This window comes from Pelodiscus sinensis, chromosome 8 (genome assembly GCF_049634645.1).
Source record: "Pelodiscus sinensis isolate JC-2024 chromosome 8, ASM4963464v1, whole genome shotgun sequence".
Taxonomy (NCBI): Eukaryota; Metazoa; Chordata; order Testudines; family Trionychidae; genus Pelodiscus; species Pelodiscus sinensis.
The window spans coordinates 56,550,437-56,569,289 of NC_134718.1; the positions used below are offsets into that span (position 1 = coordinate 56,550,437).

The following is an 18,853-nucleotide window of genomic DNA, read 5'->3' on the forward strand; positions in this document are numbered from 1 at the left end:
TTTTGTTTCAGCTACACCAGACTAACACGGCTACATTTCTATCACTCTCCTAAATAGTGTAATGTTTAAAAGGACAGCAGCAACATTTCTGGGACTTGTTGTCAATTCAATTAAAAAATCAAGTCAGTTCCAAAAATTAGACTGGCTTTTTTTTTTAAAAGAAAGATTTTTTAAAAATCTTTTTTCTTTGATTTAGGTTTTTTGAGATTTTACAGTACACCAGGTCACATTTTCAAGCTCTTCCTTGCAACCAGAAGGATTAGAAACTTATTTTACCCTTTTATCTAACAAAAGTTGAAATTCTCATGTACTTGGTTATTTGCAGAAACATGTTTTAGGTCACATGCCAAATATGAAAAACTCACAATAACATTGTGAGAACTGGCAACTCCACATTGCTGTAGAATGAGAGGATAAGCAAAGTCATTTGCCTCCAGAAGAACAGCCTGAGGCTATGTCTAGACTGCAGGCTTCTTTCGGAAGAAGCTTTTCTGGAAGAGATCTTCTGAAAAAACTTCTTCCGAAAGAAAGCATCTACACAGCAAAAGCACATTGAAAAAGCAATCTGCTTTTCTGGAAGATAGTGTCCACGCTGAATGGACGCTATCTCACATTTAAGCTGTGATTACTATGGACGGAGTGGCCATCAGGGCACCTGTGCTTTTTCCTCTTTCCTCTTCTTTAGAAAGAACTCCCTCTTCCCCATCCACACGTGCCTTTTTCTGAAAGAGCTCTTTCAGAAAAAGGCTTTTTCCTTGTAGAAAGAGGCTTACCAATGTCGGAAAACTCCTTCTGTTTTTTTTTTTTTTCCAAAAGAACACGACTGAAGTGTGGACGTAAATGAAATTTTTTTGGAACAGCTGTTTTCCCAAAAAATTCTGCAGTGTAGACATACCCAGATGATGGAAAGGGAAATGGACACCAGCTAGTATGTCAAAGACATCATGCCTATAAGCTCAGCTCTAGCAGCAAGTTTACTGGCCAGTCCTGAACCTCCAAAGAAAGAGAAGGGATTAGTGGCTGGTTCAAACATGTAGCAGCAGAAGTACCATCCCTGAAGGTGGTAGTTGGTTACAAGGATTTTTCCCAATTAGCAGGGAGCCTGGGTTTTCCCTCAGTAGCCCTGGGTTTTAGACAGGAGCAAGAAGGACTCTACGATTAAATCCAAACTTACCCAAAGTTCAGCCGTTTGGAGTGGAGATTTTCCTGTGGCCACATTTCTAGTTAAAATGCATGAGCAAAAGCAAATCATGCTTTCTTCTGTTTCCCTACCTGTCATAAGCCTCTTCAGGGTCTCGTTGAGGCAGACTCTGAAAGCCTTATTAGCTTGTGCAATTCCTAACAGATCACAGCTTTGGCTGTAAGGAAACTGCCAGCGATTGGTGAAGCCAGCCTGTATGCGGAAGTAACGTTGTCTCAAGGGCAATGGAGCCTTAAAAAAAAGACAGAGCGATACATCTTTGTAATATGTTGCAGCAAGAAGGTGTGGTCTCATGCCATGACAGATGGGGAGGGAGGTGCAACTGCCCTCTGGGGAACAGAACCAGGATATCTTTAGCCACCCCACTGGAAGCAAGAATAGGAAATGGTGCTGTAAAAGGCCATCCATCTAGCTCAACTGGGGAAGAGAGCAGGCCATCTCTTCCCTGTTACTCCTGGAGCCTGAACCTGATGGGGACTGCTCCAGTGTGCCAGACCTGGAGAGACTGGCAGAGCTGTCCGACCCCAAGGAGCCATTGGGACTGTCACGTGCCATCTCGCCGAGTGAGGATGACAACAACCCGGAGCCCAGGTACATCTGAACAAGGAGGGTAAGAAGGAGCCCAGGAATGCCAAATAGGTTTGGCTCTGTGACTGTGGGCAAGCCAGCCAGTGTGTTGCAGTTGGATTTCCCTGCTGATCCAGTGGCAGACGACTCAGCCACTGTTTGGGCCCTGGGCTGGGATGCAGTGAAGTGGGAGGGCCTGTGTCCCACCAACCACCCATCACTGTCAGTGGTGGCCACCTCCCCATCTGGTTGGTAGGAGGCCTGCAAGGGTTGAGCACCAACCTAAATTAGGTTCTGACTGTAGGCAATGCACTGGGGGTGCGAGAGATCACAAGCCCCAAACGCCATGAGCAGGAGGGGCTGGCCAGCAGACACAGACTAGCAGTGGAGAGGGATCTGGTGCCTGCAGCAGGGGTCTGTCCCTCCCTTCCTCTCTTCCCACCATAGTCACCAGCAGCGGCAGGGCAAGTGGAGCAGTGGCCCCAGCCTGCTGTGCTCCTCCAGCTGCATGGCTCAGGGGAGGGGGCTGAATAGTTTGCAGGGGAGAGGAGTTCATGTGACTGTGGTCTCCTGGAGCTCTTCACTGGTTGCCTCTGGTTCTGACTGTGGGTCAGAGCTCCTACTTGGTTGCTGCTCCACCCTGACTGAGGACTCTGGGCAAAGACTCATTTTTGCACTGACTGACTAACTCAGGGTTTCCCAACCTATGGGTCAGGACCCAACTATGGGTCGCCATTACATTTCAAAAGAGTCACCAAGTGTCTCCCCAGGTGGCTCTGTCCTCCCTTCTCCCCCCATTTTTGAATTGCTTTGGGTCACCAAGTCTTCCTGAATTGTCAAAATGGGTCCCCATCTGGAAAAGGTTGGGAACCACTGGCTAACTGGAGGCCAGAGCCTCTACATGCTCACTGCCCCACACACTGACTGAGGGCTCCAGGCAAACAGACTCACTACCCTTGCTCCGCCTGACTGCATTCTGGGTTGGTTAACACTGAGCTTGTTTCCCCTGAACCCAGGTTACCCCAGAAGTGTTGTAGCAAGGGGGCATGGTCTCCCACCATGACACATGGGGAAGGAGTCACAACCACCTTATATGGGTATTTCTCAAGGGCTGGGGTTCTACACCAAGATTTGTGTTCTTGGAGCACAGAAGCAAGTGTTCTATCAAGTCAAATCTACAGTGTGTTCGCTAGTCGTCCTCTCTTAGAATGGAGGTGGGGCAAACCCAGAATTACGTAGCAACTCCTCCTCCCTGGCCTACAGCTTTGGGAGATCTGATCAGTTAGGACCCTCATCTAACCATACTAGTCACGGTTTTTCTAAGCCAGCACCCATCTGACAAAGTTATGCAAAATACAAAGCCCACCTGACTTTGAATCTCTGATGTCTAAACTCAGTACTCAATAAGCCAGGCAAAATTCCACTAAAAGAACAGACTTTCACTGGACTTATCATGAAAAAAAAGAGCATTTAATATAGGTATTGCATGAAGCATTACATTGGCCATGGGTCACTGCCCTTAGTGCAAACATGTATATGTTCATAGGGAAATTGTGCCATCATGAACTTCACAATCCCACCTAATTACAAGAGAATTTATTATTTCTTTGTCATCTAATTACAAGGGATTTGCCCTTAAGAAATGAATTAAAATTACTACAGTTCTGAGGTGTCTTCTAGTTGTTTTCAGGAGCCTGCCTTTACAATTAGCGTGCAGTAGATACCCATGTGTAATTCCCATTAGTCTCATTTACAGTTATACTCCCATACACTATATGCGATCAATCAGATAATAGATATTAGTCTTCAGTGCTTATAGCTACTAAAATCAGTAATTGTCATATGTTTGGGAGAGGCAGTTTAGAGATACTTATGCTATTTAGAAGTTTTAGCTTTAATAAGGCATTGGTATCAATCGGAAGATATTACACCTACCTTGGGTATTTTCTTTTCACTTGGGGAAAGTCCTCCCATGGCTGCAAAAGGAGCTGAGAGCAAATAGCTGAGAGGTAAAGGAACACAGTAAAGCATGAGACCAAAACTACGTTTTACAAATTCATTAAGTTCCTCCCATTCTCTCAACTAGAGAGAGATCAAATCCTATCCTTCGGGTGCTCAGTGAAGTTAATGGGAAATGCACGGTCAGTTCTGAAGACAGAATTTGACCAGTTTGCAGATTAAATCTATAGAACTTGGGGTTTTCAGCACCTTTGAAAGTCAGATTATAGAGGTCTCAAACTGAGGCACAACAAATTAGTGAGCCCATTTAAAAATTCAGCCTGATCTTTGGCCTTGGTGTCCACACCAATACAATGGGGATATTATATTTCCCCCTCATTGGGGTTTTTTTTTAGGCTAAATTCTGCAATGGCTGCAGAGACTTTGGACAGAAGGAGAACAGCACAGTATGTGAAGCATTAGAAGGAAGTTTTCCTACAGTGTGCATGAATCAGTTTCATAGTGTTACAGGAATCATTTGAAAACAAAAGTCAGTTTTGCAAGAGAGGAAGTGGACTCCATGATTAGACAGGGGATCATCATTCAGCAGGAAATCTCACTGCGCCTTTCAAATATATATGTAAACATTAATTCATACTTACCAGTCTGCTGGTTTAATATCTGATGAAGGAACCTGGGGGACAAAAGCAGTCAGCTGTGCTAACTCTAATGATTTCCGACTGGCCACTAAATTAGTAGTGTTTATGGTCGCCATGATGAATGCTGTTAATAATGGTAAACTTTTTTATGCATTGCTGGTCTTAAACACAGCTGAGAAGTGTTGGAAACTAGCTGCCAAAAGGCTCCCAAGCTCCCTTCTCCTGTCACCCACTGCCTTGGATTTCTCCTAGACAGATTGATGCATCACGTTTCCATGGACTACAGAAGACAGTCTGTGTTGGAACACAAGGGACCATTCTGGTGGTCATCTGATTCAGACAATTTGTTATTATGACATGTACTTTCTATTATGACATCATGAAATCCTTGCAGAAGTGATGTAGAAAGCACCCTGCGGCTACCCTGTAGTAGAAACACCCCCATTTGATTATTCCCTATAGGCAAGATGTCATTTAGCCTTTCTTAATCCATTTAATGACTGTTTTTATATTATATAGACTTAACTTTTAAAATCAAAATGCCTTTATTCAAATTGTAATCTCCAGGAATGCAATCAGGTTTGATAAGACTGTTTCCCATAAAATTATGTTGAGTAACATTCATTGTATTCCTACACTTTGTTTATTAATTGAACCATTTCTCAGATTTTCCATTGTTTTGTCTGGGACAGAGGTTGGCCTGTTACATCCATGTGTAAATGCTATTACAGCTAACATAGCTCTAGCATGGTTACTGGGAAAAGTGTGGACAGAAATAAGAATAATAGTAGCCCAGCTGTGCTGCACGCTTATCCTCCCAAGGTAGTTTTACAAAGTGGCCCATACATTAGTATTATGGATTGCAACCGGGAAGCAGCATGTCTATGTAATGGGACGTCTTGCTGGGTTGTCAGCTGCAGGGACTGAATCCAGAACCCTGTGGATTGAAAAGTATAAATCTCTACTGCCTGAACAATATGACTAAGTTCTTAGCTTAAAGGCAGCGTGATGAGGTGTGCATACCCCACACGAAAGCAGGTGGAGTTAAAACTCTGTGGGCAGAAGTCCCGCCTCTCCAAATGCTGGGACAGCATAAAAGGCAAGAGCGCAGCTCAGTCTGGGCTGGCCTTGGAAGGTGAAGGATCTCCAGGGCCCCACCAGCCAGCGACCCTGACAGTGGGAACCAGAGTCCCAGAAAACTGCTGTACACAGCCCCAGAGGAGCCCTAGGGAGAAGCGGCTGCTGGGGAACCAGAGGACCCAGCGACCACATAGGATGCCAACCCACCGGCACTGGTAGGAAGTGACCCAGGGAGGGTGCAGGAGCGGCCTCTCCCGCCCAGGTAAACTTGGTGTGTTTCGGCCGGATTCCCTGCTGAGGGAGTGGTAGGCTACTCTGCAGCTCACAGAACCCTGGCTAAGGACCTGGTGGAGTAGGGTGGGCCTGGGTCCCCCTATCCTCCAAATCCAATTGACTCTAGCGGATAGTTCTTATCCCAGGGCCGTACAGCCTAACTATTGACTCTGGCTGTTGGGCTGTACTGCCCTGCAACAAAGGCTGACCACTATGGACTTCAGGTATCAAGTTGTGCTGCCCCTGAGTTAAAGGGCCTACTCTATTGACTTTGGCCCCCAGGCCGTCTCACCTGGAGTTAAAGGGCCAGCCACTACTGGCTTTGGCTACCAAGCTGTGCTGACCTGAGTTAAAGGGCTAATAACCCCTACTGACTTTGGCTACTAGGCCGGGCTGCCCTGAGTTAGTGGGCTGCTCCTCACTGACTCTAGCCATTAGGCAGTACAACCCTGGACCAAGGGTTGGTGCTCCTAGACCGAGAGATTGCCAACAATTCAACAGCTGACTAGGCCACGCCCACACTCCTGTATACTTTTCCCTAAGAGTGTGCATATGCCGCGACAGGCAGTAATACAGTCTGAAGCCTCTATGCCAGTGGTGGGCAACCTGTCTTGCAGGCCTCAAGACATTTTGCTGAATTTGGCCATCCATAGGCATCACACCCCCATGGTGTGATCACATCTCCATACGTAGGCTGTGGGGAAAGTGTCTGCAGTGGTCACAGGGGTATGCGGACGGCCACTTCCCACAGCTCCCAGAAATCCAATGCTAGAGTATGGTCTCCTTTCAGAGGGAGGTTGACATCACTTGCCCACCTACTCTTCACTAGATCATCCAATTGATCACAAAGTCTCATCATCTACAAAGAGACTGGGAGAATGAGGAATCTGTGTCTCTGTTTCTAGTGACCACACGAGATTTGGGGTATGTCCACATTGCAAAAATCAAAACCCGCAGCATCAAGACTCACATAAAACTGACTTGGGTCAATTCTAAAAATAGCTGGGTAGATATCTGGGCTCTGGCTGGAGCCCATGGTCTGAAATCTGGTGAGGAGGGTAGATCTGAGAGCCCAGGTTCCAGCTCAAAGCTGAATGTCTACACACTGGCCCATAGTATGAGCCCTGCAAGATGAAGTCTGATGACCTGAGCTGTGAAACTCACTGCTCTGGGTCTTTTTTCAGTGTAAATGTGCTCTCAGTTCCATTTTGGCCTTCTACCATAACAAATAGGGACAAATAATTGTGAGTCCACATGAACACACTTAGCTACTCCCATCTCCCAAGAAGGAGCCATAGATACTTTTCTAAGCTCATGAAGGTTAGAGGGTAGGATTAAAAACAAACCAAAGTATTGCTTATTTCCTGGAAAGGAAAAACTGATTCCTATAACCAGCCTCCATGCCATTCATCGTTATGGCCTTTCAACATTTTGGGAGGAAGAATTAGCATCCTCAACAGCCAGAAACAGGTAGTCAAACTTGATTCTAGAGGAGGAAAAAACAGAATGAAGTCCCTTATATTTTACTTTCCATAGGGCCCCAAAAATTGTCTAAAACAAGTCCTGCACATCTCCCTGACCACCCTCCCTCCCCAAATTATTTTCTCTGGGTGGCAAATACTGACATCTAGCGCCCGGAGATTAATTTTAGATGAATTTTGGGACTTTTCTCCCCACCTCAGTCAATGTCTCTATCTAAAACCTTTAAAAAATTCTCTTAAATGCTCACTCCACAGACATCATCTATCATTTATTTATTTATATAGATATACAGGTTTAACGTGTATATTTAATTTCCAGTATTACAAAATATGTTACATGTATGTAAAGGAAAATATGGCCCTTTAATGCTGAATGGCAGCATCTAAAATACAAGGATGAAGTACATCCAATTTGGCTAAAGGGACTTCACCAAATGCTAAACAATAAATATTTAGCAGAATATAACAGTTTTAAGGAGCCAGATCAAAGTAATACAAGCTAAGAATAAAATGAAAAAATGCTGATTTGTTATTAGCTTAGGTTTGTGTGAGTCTTTTTAGTAAATACTCTCAACTGAGTTCCTTTGTGTTGCCGAAATCTTATTATTATTTAACATTCTACTAGCATAGCTCTTAGGAATCGTAGCCATGGACTCAGAATCCATTGTGCTAGGCACTATGAAAACACAGAACACTGTCTCTGCCCCTACAGAGCTTACAATCTAAGTAGAAGACAACAAGCAACAGATGATAAGAGACAGAGGGAAGAGTACAAGGAAACCGTTAAATAACATGGTCGGCAATACTTTCAAAGCAGATCAGTTACATTGTACCTTGAAGGTAAAGCTGTTTCAACAATTTGATGTAAAGCAGCAATAAAATCACATGTATTTTATAGTCATCCTAAGTGAAACTAAAGTAGTTTTATGGATGCCTGCAGATTCCTAAGAAAGTTATTTTTTTGCAATGATTTTCAGTAAATTACTGCAGAAACAAAACTGAAAATTTAGTGAATCTTTAATTTTATTGTGACTGCAGTTGCATTTGTCTATACAATTCCATAAACACAGAGGCCAATTTTTAAAATGATTTTGTAAAATTAGATCTCTAAATTCATATTATAACTATGCTCTAATTTAACTATTGGATTTGAAGCAGGAGCTCAGCAAAGTTCTATGATTTGGGTTATACAGAAGGTCAGACCAGAAGATTACAATAGTCTTTTCTGGCCTATAATAGCTATGAGTATCAAGCACTTACATAAGTAGGTTGCTATTAAGAGGTGCTGTGCATCTGTTACGTGTATATAAATTAATGGCAGCTCAGTACCTTTTGAAAGTCAAGTCACTAATATTAGGATCCCACGTTTACAATTTTTGGTCCATATGTATAATTGATATGATCAGAAATACCACCAGGGCCTGATCATTTTCCACAGCAGACAATGGTAACAAGTGTGGACTGCTATTGCTCCATCTCAGCTTTGAGAGAAATGACACTGTTGTACTATGCGATGACAATATTTTAAGCATTAATAGGGAAACATGAAATATTATAAAATATTTTAATGTAAAATGTACATGCTGGATTGATTTAATTTTGAAGTTACTATGGAGCACACAATGATTGAACGGCTATCAATGCCTGCTGTTTTTATAGTGCCTTTCATTCAGATGGATCCCAAAGTGCTTTATGCTTTACTGCACAAGCAAACTAAAAAACAAATGATTATAGTCAATGAGAGGGGGATCAAGGACTATATACAGGGATCACCCCACACAATATTAAAATACAGACATTTACAATAGGAAGCAAAGAATTAGCTATTACTATATCCAGTTGAAACTGCGGAGGGTATTCAAATCAGAATGTCATTACTCTACTTATAATTTGGTTAGGACATTCCACTCCATAAGTCTACTGGTAGAGATAGAGTTAAGTTGATCTTTTGGAAGGAAGCCCACAAGTTGCAAATTATTTTGCAGATTAATGTTGTTTTGCTGTTTCGTAGGTTCTCTGATTGTAATATTGGCCTATAGAGAACATCCAGAATGTAGAATCTTTTCAAACATTGTTTTCCCCCCTCATGACCATGTTGTGAATGATTAATGTTGGGGATGATAACGAACATTATTTGAAGGATTATTAGATACATTATGGTCCATTAGATTTTTCAATTACTACTTTTGAACATTTCCGTTTGTTTTTCAATTTACATATGCCAACAATTCAAAAGCATTTTGAACATGTAAAAACTTCTTCACCACGCTACAAGGCTGCTACTTGCAGCTAAGTCTTCTTTTTTCTAGGTATAATATTACATTCATGTATACAAATTCTGTAATAATGTATATGCTCCAGTATAACATTAAATATTATCACCAGAAGCTCCTTGGGGTAAAGAGGAGGCAGAAGAGGAAGTTTGCCAACACTGTTAAGTCACAATATAATCTTTATCTGCTGTTGTAAATTTCCTCTGAGCCTCCATCTTTTCATGACAGAATTGTACCCTTTTCAAGTATCTCTAACCTGCACTAATTGTTGTATTTATATTTGAGTAACATTCTTAGGAATGGTTAGTCATTGTTTCTAAAAAGGCAGCCTTGTAGCGTTGGTTTACTGGTGTTTGATTTTGTTTTTTACTTCAAGTTAAACAGCAGATGCCACAACACTGTAGAGACCAGGAGAGATATGTAGCTGATAGAGATGGTGTTTCTTGAGCCCAGGCTTTTAGCGTTACAGTTGTTTGAATAACAACAATGAACGCTCACTCCAGGTGCTTTGGATCCATCCCTTCTTGCCCGTTCACAGAATGATTTGAATGAACAGGACTTCATAAGACCACCTACAACAGAGCCACATTTAATCCAAAACATAAGAGGTTCAGGTTTGCTTGCTTGTTTTGCTGTCTTATAAACAGGAATCTAAACATCCAGTGATCAAACATAATGAAGAGACAAGCATAATAACAATCATTCTGCTGTTATGGAATTTTTATGAGTATGAGTTTATAAACATTAATTAATTCCAAAGTTTGCTATTTTATCTCATCTCCAATAATGTACATCTACATGGTGTGCTATAGTGCATTAATAAGAAGAATTTAATATCTACCTATATTTTTATTGTCATATTTCTGCTAATCCATATATAATAAGAGTTAAGATTTGTTAACAGTACTTAAATAGAGAGAGAACATATTTTCTCATCATCTGAGTAGCTTCTTCTAGCCAACTGGTAATTTAATTCTCACAGGTATCTCATAACAGAAAGTAATAAATATGATGCTTTTTGGTCACAATTTTGTATCTACTTACTTGCTTGTCCTCTTATGACTGCACATGCATCTGAGAGCCCTGGGCATTGCTGAGTTCCTTGTCTGTTACATTCTTCATCACTAGAACCTACACAAGTATAACATTGCAGTGCTTCACCTGTCATTAAGAAAAATTACTTTAAATAGGTATTGCTCCTGAGCTTGTCAAGGTGTTTTAGAAGGTAACTGTTCAATTTCCTCATTTAACTTCTGTCTGGAGCAAACACTGAAAATAGCTAATTAGTTATGCTGGATTTTTAAGTTGCAACATGCCCAAGGATTTTTCAAAATCCAATCAAATTTTATTTCTCAGATTTGGATCTCGATTGCTTATAAAGACATACGATCTGTACACTGCTTTGGTTTTGATGGGGGGGGGGGGTTTACACATAATGAGACATCTTAAACACATTTAATTGTACTGAAATAGGCTTTACTCCTTTTTGTAGCAATGAGGAAATGAATTCCACTAAAACAAACAGGAAGTATAACATTCATTTTTGTCTTCTTCAGTTTACAGTATTGTAAACAGAATACACACCTCAGATCTGTGAACATCTATTTGTCATCGGGGCTAATTTTCCCCTGACATATCCAATTCATTTGAAATATTATGACAATGACACATTAAAAAGTACAAAATACTGTTTCCTGCAATGCTCTTAGCTAAAACTTTACAGTGACAATTTTATTCATTCTCATTCCTCCCAGTGCTGACCCACAGTATAAACTGTATAGTAGTTTTAAACATAGGCATACATTTGAATGGAATTAAAACTTGCAAAAACAAAAAGGAGCTCTTGCTGTCCACTGGAAAGCAGGCATTACAATTAACATGTTAGATAAAATTCTGCTCTGTTAGCCACAATAATAAAATAATTTCATAGCACACAAAATAATGGAAAGATAAGACAGGCAAAGATTAATAACAAAGATGCTGAACTCTCTGCATGTGTCTGAAGGCAGAGTACAAAACCTGAATTGACAGAAATTACTTACTTTTGATTACAAAAAGCAAGCTAAGAAGAACCAGGCTGAAGGTTGTCTTCATCATGGATATCCAAGAGATGTACCCATTAGACAAAGAAAGCAGTTTGACTGTCATTAAAGCCCTAATGCTTGTCTTACATACCTAATCCTCTATAGAGGATGACTTAGAGGATGAAGAGGTGTGCAGAATGCTACTTATATAGCTTATTCTGGTTATACTTCTAACCAGATGTACTTGTCCATTTCTATAGGGCAAATTGTTAAAATAAAATCAGGAAGTAAAATGCAGTCACTCCTTACCTTAAATATACTCAGTAGTATATATTGTACTATTTTATATTATACTTTTATAAAAAATTATCCTACAACGTGTTACTCATAAGAGTAGTCCCATTACACACCTGTGAGGGTGCTTTGCTGAGTCAGGATCAGAATTCTCAGTGCCATTTAGGATTAAGACCATGTAGACATGCCTACAAGGCCCAAATACAGGTTGATCCTCTCTAGTCCAGCACTCTCAGGACTTTACCAGTGCTGAACAACGGGAGGTCAATACTGTCCAACATCATTACCAACACTTCCGCTGCTTACTGGGCTCTGAGAAGACATCTGGGGTCAATTAGAGATAAATAGCTGCACTGAATACACACTTCTGAGCCAGGACTAGTGACTGTAAACACATTTCATAGGACCACATGAAACTTGGTTACATCCATGATAAGTGAACATCTGGCTAACTAAAATCATGCCGGACTATGGATATTGCTGGAGCCAGAGAGTGTTGGATTAGAGAGGTTCAAACTGTACTTAAGTACCTGAGCAAATTTACTCTTGTAAACAGTCCCATTAATGACAATGCTCATGTGAGAAAAGATACCCGTGTGTAAGTTATGTGAGCAGAATTGGCATTTCCTTTTACCATGTTTCTGGCATTACATGTAGAAAAAAAGCACCAAGTCAATGAAATAAAATCATGCTTATTTTTAAGTTTCAACGAAAAAATTTATTTACAATAGAATTTTATTTGAGAGACATGCTTTTTTTCCCACTTTTTATTTTATTTTACAAATCAACAAATGCAGATCAAGTTTACACTCCTTAAGGCAAGAGTCCCCATGCAAGTAATACATGTTTATATTAAATCCAAAAGACATCCAACATGGGAACTCATGTACAAAGGGAAGGCTAGGATCAGCAATTTGTAATTTATTAGAGAACTTGACCATCTCCCTGATACAGGAACTTTGAGATCAACTTGCTATGAAATATATGAAAATGCAAACGATAGCAAGAAATTCTGATAGTCATCTTAGTACTGCATACAATTAAATCAACTTTATTTAGAAAGAAAATACAGTAGTGCATACGAAAAAGTGAAAATATAACCTGTCCACATCAACGTATGGACATCAGTGTGCCAATGGTCATATTGCACTCAATGTTGAAGTCCACAAATTTGGTTAAAAGTTAGCTTTTCCCCATTTTGGCAATCAGTTCATCACAAATCTTTGTTAATTCTTCTATCTCTTTATTCTAAAAAAAGAATGAACAAGCAAACAAATTAATAGTGCAAAATGTCTTTTAAAAAGATACATTGAAAAGGAAACATTTGAGCATCTTTTGCTTTTATTATTATGTGATCTTAGGAGAAACATCTTTTTCATCACTAATAACAAAAAAGATAGAAATGCACTAATAAATCTCAAATACAGAAGATTGCTATATATGAAAGAGCAACACATTCAAAGTGTGTGCTTTTTTATTTTTATTTGGATTTTTTCTACTTTAATAAGTTCAATTTATCATCAAGGAATGCTGAGTCACAGTGATAACGTCTTGTACATTAAGATAAAAATATGAGCTGAAAAAGATTAAATGTTGGATTATTCTTGTCTGGATTTTTCTTTATTTCCTTTTCTAAGGAATCCTAATTACATTGAAAGTGAACTATTACTGGTTTAGAGAATAAGATAGGTTTCTTCTAAACACTGATGCCTTAAATTCCCTGTATTTGTAGCTGATTGTTCTGTGTCTGTACTAGAGATGTGAAGGACTAGTCAACTCTTTGATAAGCAAATACGTATCGGATAGTCGACAGGATAGTCGTCTAGGCACTTCCCCCCATCCCTTGCTCTCTCTATCAGATAGAGGCAGCAAGGGAGGAGAGGGAGGAAGCAGTCCGGGCACTTCAAAGTGGCGGTGCCGCTTGAAGCCTGGGGCCAGTCCTTGGGCTCCATGCGGTGCTGCCGCTTTGAAATGCCGCCTGCACCTGAGGACCAGCTGACCCCAGCAGTAACCAACTGACCCCTGGCTCCACGTGGCACTTTTGCCTTTGAAGTGTAGCAACAGCCCTCGGGCTGCCATTTTACCTGGGTGAGAGGAAGTGAGGAGGCACCTCCTGCTGTGCCTCCTCCTAGCGCCACCTCAGCCCCAGTGCTGCCACCACAGCCCAGCAACCAGTGGTTTGAGGACCAGCACCAGACCATCGACCAGTGATCGGGAACCGCTGATCTAGGTGTACTTGATCCTGCCTCAATGTAAGATCCTGTCTTACATTTCTATGGTTCTGTGATGTGTGAGTGCACTATAGAGAAGAAGGTACATGGAACCTCTCCCCATTCCACTGTCTTGCCTCATCCAGAGGGTACCAGACAGGAACTTCTACCTAAAATTAAAGGGCATACTAGTGGGAAGTCCAATTGCTACAAATGCTAATGCTACACATCTTCAAAGGGTCATGGTTAGATTGTGAATATGAGCAGGCTTAGGCCCAGAGATTAAATAGCACATATATGCTAATTTAAAAAACAACAAGGGGCACCTCCAATTATATGTTATCCCATGCCTGACTCAGTTTCCACCACCTCTCCACCCCATGTGGCCTGACAACACTGTTCACAACATGCTTCTTCTCTGAAAAGTAGCCAGGGATCCTACCAGAAACTGCTAATAATTGTGAGACTGTTAGTTATGTAAATGCGAATACATATGCATGACTTAAAAAAAAAAGAAAAGGACAAAAATTGGTGCAAGTACATGATTTTAAAACAAAGCGAACCACAAATTAACCACAAATCCTGTGTACTAAAAAAATCTTTCAGTGAAAAGAAAACAGATGTAGCTTCATAAATGTAACAAGAAAATACACAATTTCTAGCTCAGTATATAACACATAATGCATTTTATAAAGAAGCACGTATGATACACACAATTTTCTTTCTTTAGCCTGCAAATTATTGTCGGAAAGTCATTCTGTGACTCTAGATTTTTTCAGACAGATTAACTGCCCTACTTAGAGCAATTGGTGCTAGCAAACTGCACCACAGCAACTGAGTTTAGTGTTAGAATAGAAATGCTTAGTTACCTTTTGTTCCAGTGTTCTTTCCAATGCATCCACTTTCAGCTGCTCTTTACGGAGACTGGCCTGATACGCTGCTTGTTCTTGCTGAGCCTTGCCTCGGACTTGTGCAATTTCAGCATTGGCTCTATAGAAATACAGATTGCTCTGGTGAATGTTAATTCTTGCAAATTCTTACGGCTAACAGCTAAAACAGATGAAGCAGATGAATGTGGATGGGCAGTTGCTGGGCACCATTTTGAATGTGCCCTTCAAGCTTTAGCCTGACAGCCACCATCCAGTAAGATAAGAAGATATTTCTGTTGCGTTGCTTCTGGTCTCCCTTGAATAAAGACTGTGAAGCTGTGTGATTGGGCAACAAAATGGCAAATGAAATTTAATGTGGATAAGTGTAAAGTAATGCACATCGGGAAAAATAACCCCAACTATACGTACAGTATGATGGGGGCTAATTTGACTACGACAAATCAGGAAAGAGATCTTGGAGTTATCATGGACAGTTCTCTGAAAACTTCCACACAGTGTTCAGCAGTGGTCAAAAAGGCAAATAGGATGCTAGGAATTATTAAGAAAGGGATAGAAAATAAGACCCAGAATATCTTACTGTCCCTGTATAAAACTATGGTACACCCACATCTTGAATACTGTGTACAGATGTAGTCTCCTCACCTCAAAAAAGATATTTTGGCCTTGGAAAGGGTTCAGAAAAGGGCAACTAAAATGATTAGGGGTTTGGAACGGGTCCCATATGAGGAGAGGTTAAAGCGACTGGGACTTTTCAGTTTAGAAAAGAGGAGACTGAGGGGGGATATGATAGAGGTCTATAAAATCATGAGTGGTGTGGAGAGGGCCGATAAAGAAAAGTTATTTATTAGTTCCCTAAATAGCAGAACTAGAGGACACCAAATGAAATTAACGGGTAGGAGGTTTAAAACGAATAAAAGAAAGTTCTTCTTCACACAGCGTGTAGTCAACCTGTGGAACTCCTTGCCAGAGGAGGCTGTGAAGGCTAGGACTATAATAGAGTTTAAAGAGAAGCTAGATAATTTCATGGAGGTTAGGTCCATAAAAGGCTGTTAGCCAGGGGATAAAACGGTGTCCTTGGCCTCTGTTTGTCAGAGGCTGGAGAGGGATGGCAGGAGACAAATCACTTGATCATTGTCTTCGGTCCACCCTCTCTGGGGCACCTGGTGCTGGCCACTGTCGGTAGACAGGATACTGGGCTAGATGGATCTTTGGTCTGACCCAGTACGGCCATTCTTATGTTCTAATGTTAAGCTGTTTGTATCAACTGTGCTAACTGTTCTAGTGCCACAAAACTAATTTCACTTGAAGCTCTTTATAAGCCTTTGATCAGGAACCCCTCTGGTCTCCATAGACTAGACTGACACGGGGAGAGCACTGGAGAAGTGAAACCAAATGTCACTTCATTTTCGACATAGGACAATGCCTCGTGTGTGTCTTCATTCAGGCAGTGATCAGAGTGAAGTATAAGCGGGCACTAGGAACACTCACTATATCTTACCACGCAAGCAAATAAACCCTCTGAAGCGGTCTTAGAAGGAAGGATACTGCACAGAGCACCATTATAATTTACCCTGTTCTCTGTAAATGGTGAGGCTAGTACAAGTGTCTCTCTCTATTCTGGCACTCTCTGAACCTGACTAGTGCTGAAGCAGAGAATTTACTTAATCACTGGAGGACAGTATTGTCTAGCATTACCAACACCTCTGTTGCTTACTGGGCTCTTGAAAGACATTGGCTGTGTCTACACTGGGCCACTTATTCTGGAAAAGCAGCCGTTTTTCTGGAATAAGCTGCGAGCTGTCTACACTGGCCGCTTGCTTTTCCAGAAAAACAATGACGATCTACTGTAAAATTGTCAGTGTTTTTCCAGAAAAACAATGCTGCTCCCGTTCGGGCAAAAGTCCTTTTCCGGTAAAACTGTTCCGGAAAAGGGCCAGTGTAGACAGCACAGTAGTCTTTTCCGCAAAAAAGCCCCGATCGCGAAAATGACGATCGGAGCTTTTTTCCGGAAAAGCGCATCTACATTGGCCACGGACGCTTTTCCAGAAAAGCATGCTGCCAATGTAGACGCGCTTTTTCCGGAAATACTTATAACGGAAAACTGTTCCGTTTTAAGCATTTCCGGAAAAGGGTGCCAGTGTAGTCGTAGACATTTAGTGGTATATTAGAGCTAAATATTAGCATAGGACTGATGGCTGTAAACAAACTTTATGGGACCGCAGGAACTTGACCACACCCATGGTAAGTGGACATCTGGCTAACAAAAATCATGCTGGACTACGGATGTGGCTGGACTAGAGTGTGCTGGACTAGAGAGATTCAAACTGTATTTGGTAGTTAGTGCTCACTTAAGGCCATGGATATCCACCCCCGAAGAAAAAAAAATAAAGAAAGAAAAACTACTGATGATTTAGAAGCCTAAGCTCTCCCCAACACAGATGAACATGCAGTCTGTAAGGTAAAATATAGGCACACAGTGCTGCAAGTCAAAAAATATTAGGCCTATTTATTGAGCATGTTTGTGTAATCTAAACATCTGAAAAGGGAAACACTTCAGCAATTACCTGTCCAGTTTTTCTTCTGCATGAACTTTGAGTGCCTGATACCTCTGCTCCTCTTTCTTTACTCGTGATAAATACTCCTGTGCACATTTCTTTAACACTTCTTCATTCTTAAATGAGCAGATTAAAACATCAATGACATATCAATAAACAAGGTGACAGTGATGAAATTATATGACAAACTTCTGTAGCAATACAATGCTACACATACAGGTCATCTTAGGCAAATTGCGCTTTGTAGGTTGTACTGGAGTGAAGTTATTTTTTGTACAGGATTGGGTAACCCCATTCTATGCCCTGTGCAAACTTATAAGACGATATGGTTCTCCATCAGAAGAATTTACAGACTGAATTCCAACAATGCTAGTTAGGCGTGAGCCATCTCTTATCAAATGGATAATTCAAATCATCATTAACACAACATATACTAAAGTTGAAAGGAGGATATATGCCAGAAAGTTGTTCTTCTGTAACACTATACATCTTGAGCTGTTGCCTCCTAACCAAGCATACACACATACATACCCACACATCCTATACACAATTACACTCTAATTTGTAACTTGGACAAATGATCAAAATAATGAAAATACCTAAAGGTAAGCAATATTTATATATATATTACAAGAGAGTTTCTTTGGAATTTTGGAATGAGGAGAATTTAAACTGAACAATATTTTACTTACTTTCCGAAATCCCTCCAAAACCTCTTTCATTTTTTCGTATCTCCTAAATAAATCTGCCAGAGATTTCTCCACTGAGTTCAGGTCTGCCAAAGCTTGTTCCTTCTCTACTATCAGCTGCTGAACAGTATGATGGGAGACTGATTTCTCTCTCTGTTCATCCTCTGTAAAAAAAGAAATGTGTAGAATGGGTTATTTTAAGGACACCGAATGACTATCACCTGAAGTCTTTAGGATACTATGCTGTGTGGCTTGTATTGCTATTTAAGTGTCTGAACTGAAGCCAGAAAAAGCATTATAAAGAAGCATAGTCCTATGCTCAGGGTAATTTCTCTAGTTGTAGTATTTGATGTACAAAACAAATGTGATTATAACTTGAAACTTCTTATTTATATAAAACATTATTTGTAATGCTCAATCTTAATGCCTTCTGGCATAATGAATAATCCAATGCAAAATGCTGGCTTCACTTAATTCTACACAAGTACTACTGTTGAGAAATTAGACATACGATTTTACTGGGCATTGTAGGCCAAAGCAAGTCAGGAAATCTGGCACCAGATTTACATTTTCTGAATGCATGGTAAACATAGGAGTCAAATCCAACACCATCTTTTTTGATCCTCATCTCTGCAACTTCAGAACTAGGAATGAAGTCAGAGAAGAGCCTGATTCTCTATGAAATATTCTACCGTTCTTTTCTTCAAATGATGACTCAA

At 40.7% G+C, this 18,853-nt stretch overlaps 2 protein-coding genes across 13 annotated transcripts in view; both read right to left on the minus strand.

Moving 5' to 3' along the window:
* BTBD16 (BTB domain containing 16) overlaps positions 1 to 4,725 on the minus strand; it is a 48,749-nt gene extending 44,024 nt beyond the window's left edge. Inside the window, exons 1-3 of one of the 2 annotated variants that reach the window (XM_075935336.1) lie at positions 4,369 to 4,725; positions 3,704 to 3,770; positions 1,273 to 1,432 (exon numbers count right to left, since the gene is read on the minus strand). In XM_075935336.1, coding sequence (XP_075791451.1) covers positions 1,273 to 1,432; positions 3,704 to 3,770; positions 4,369 to 4,481 — 340 coding nt within the window. In that variant the 5' untranslated portion in view covers positions 4,482 to 4,725. The remainder of the gene's footprint in view (positions 1 to 1,272; positions 1,433 to 3,703; positions 3,771 to 4,368) is intronic. The other variant, XM_006111441.3, reaches the window with a different exon arrangement.
* Positions 4,726 to 12,482: 7,757 nt separating this feature from the next.
* Positions 12,483 to 18,853, minus strand: part of TACC2 (transforming acidic coiled-coil containing protein 2) — a 210,893-nt gene continuing 204,522 nt past the window's right edge. For all 11 annotated transcript variants that reach the window (XM_075935333.1, XM_075935331.1, XM_075935334.1 and 8 more), the window contains 4 exons: positions 18,138 to 18,298; positions 17,455 to 17,561; positions 14,870 to 14,990; positions 12,483 to 13,038 (listed from right to left, as the gene is read on the minus strand). In XM_075935333.1, the coding sequence (XP_075791448.1) occupies positions 12,973 to 13,038; positions 14,870 to 14,990; positions 17,455 to 17,561; positions 18,138 to 18,298 (455 nt within the window). In that variant the 3' untranslated portion in view covers positions 12,483 to 12,972. The remainder of the gene's footprint in view (positions 13,039 to 14,869; positions 14,991 to 17,454; positions 17,562 to 18,137; positions 18,299 to 18,853) is intronic.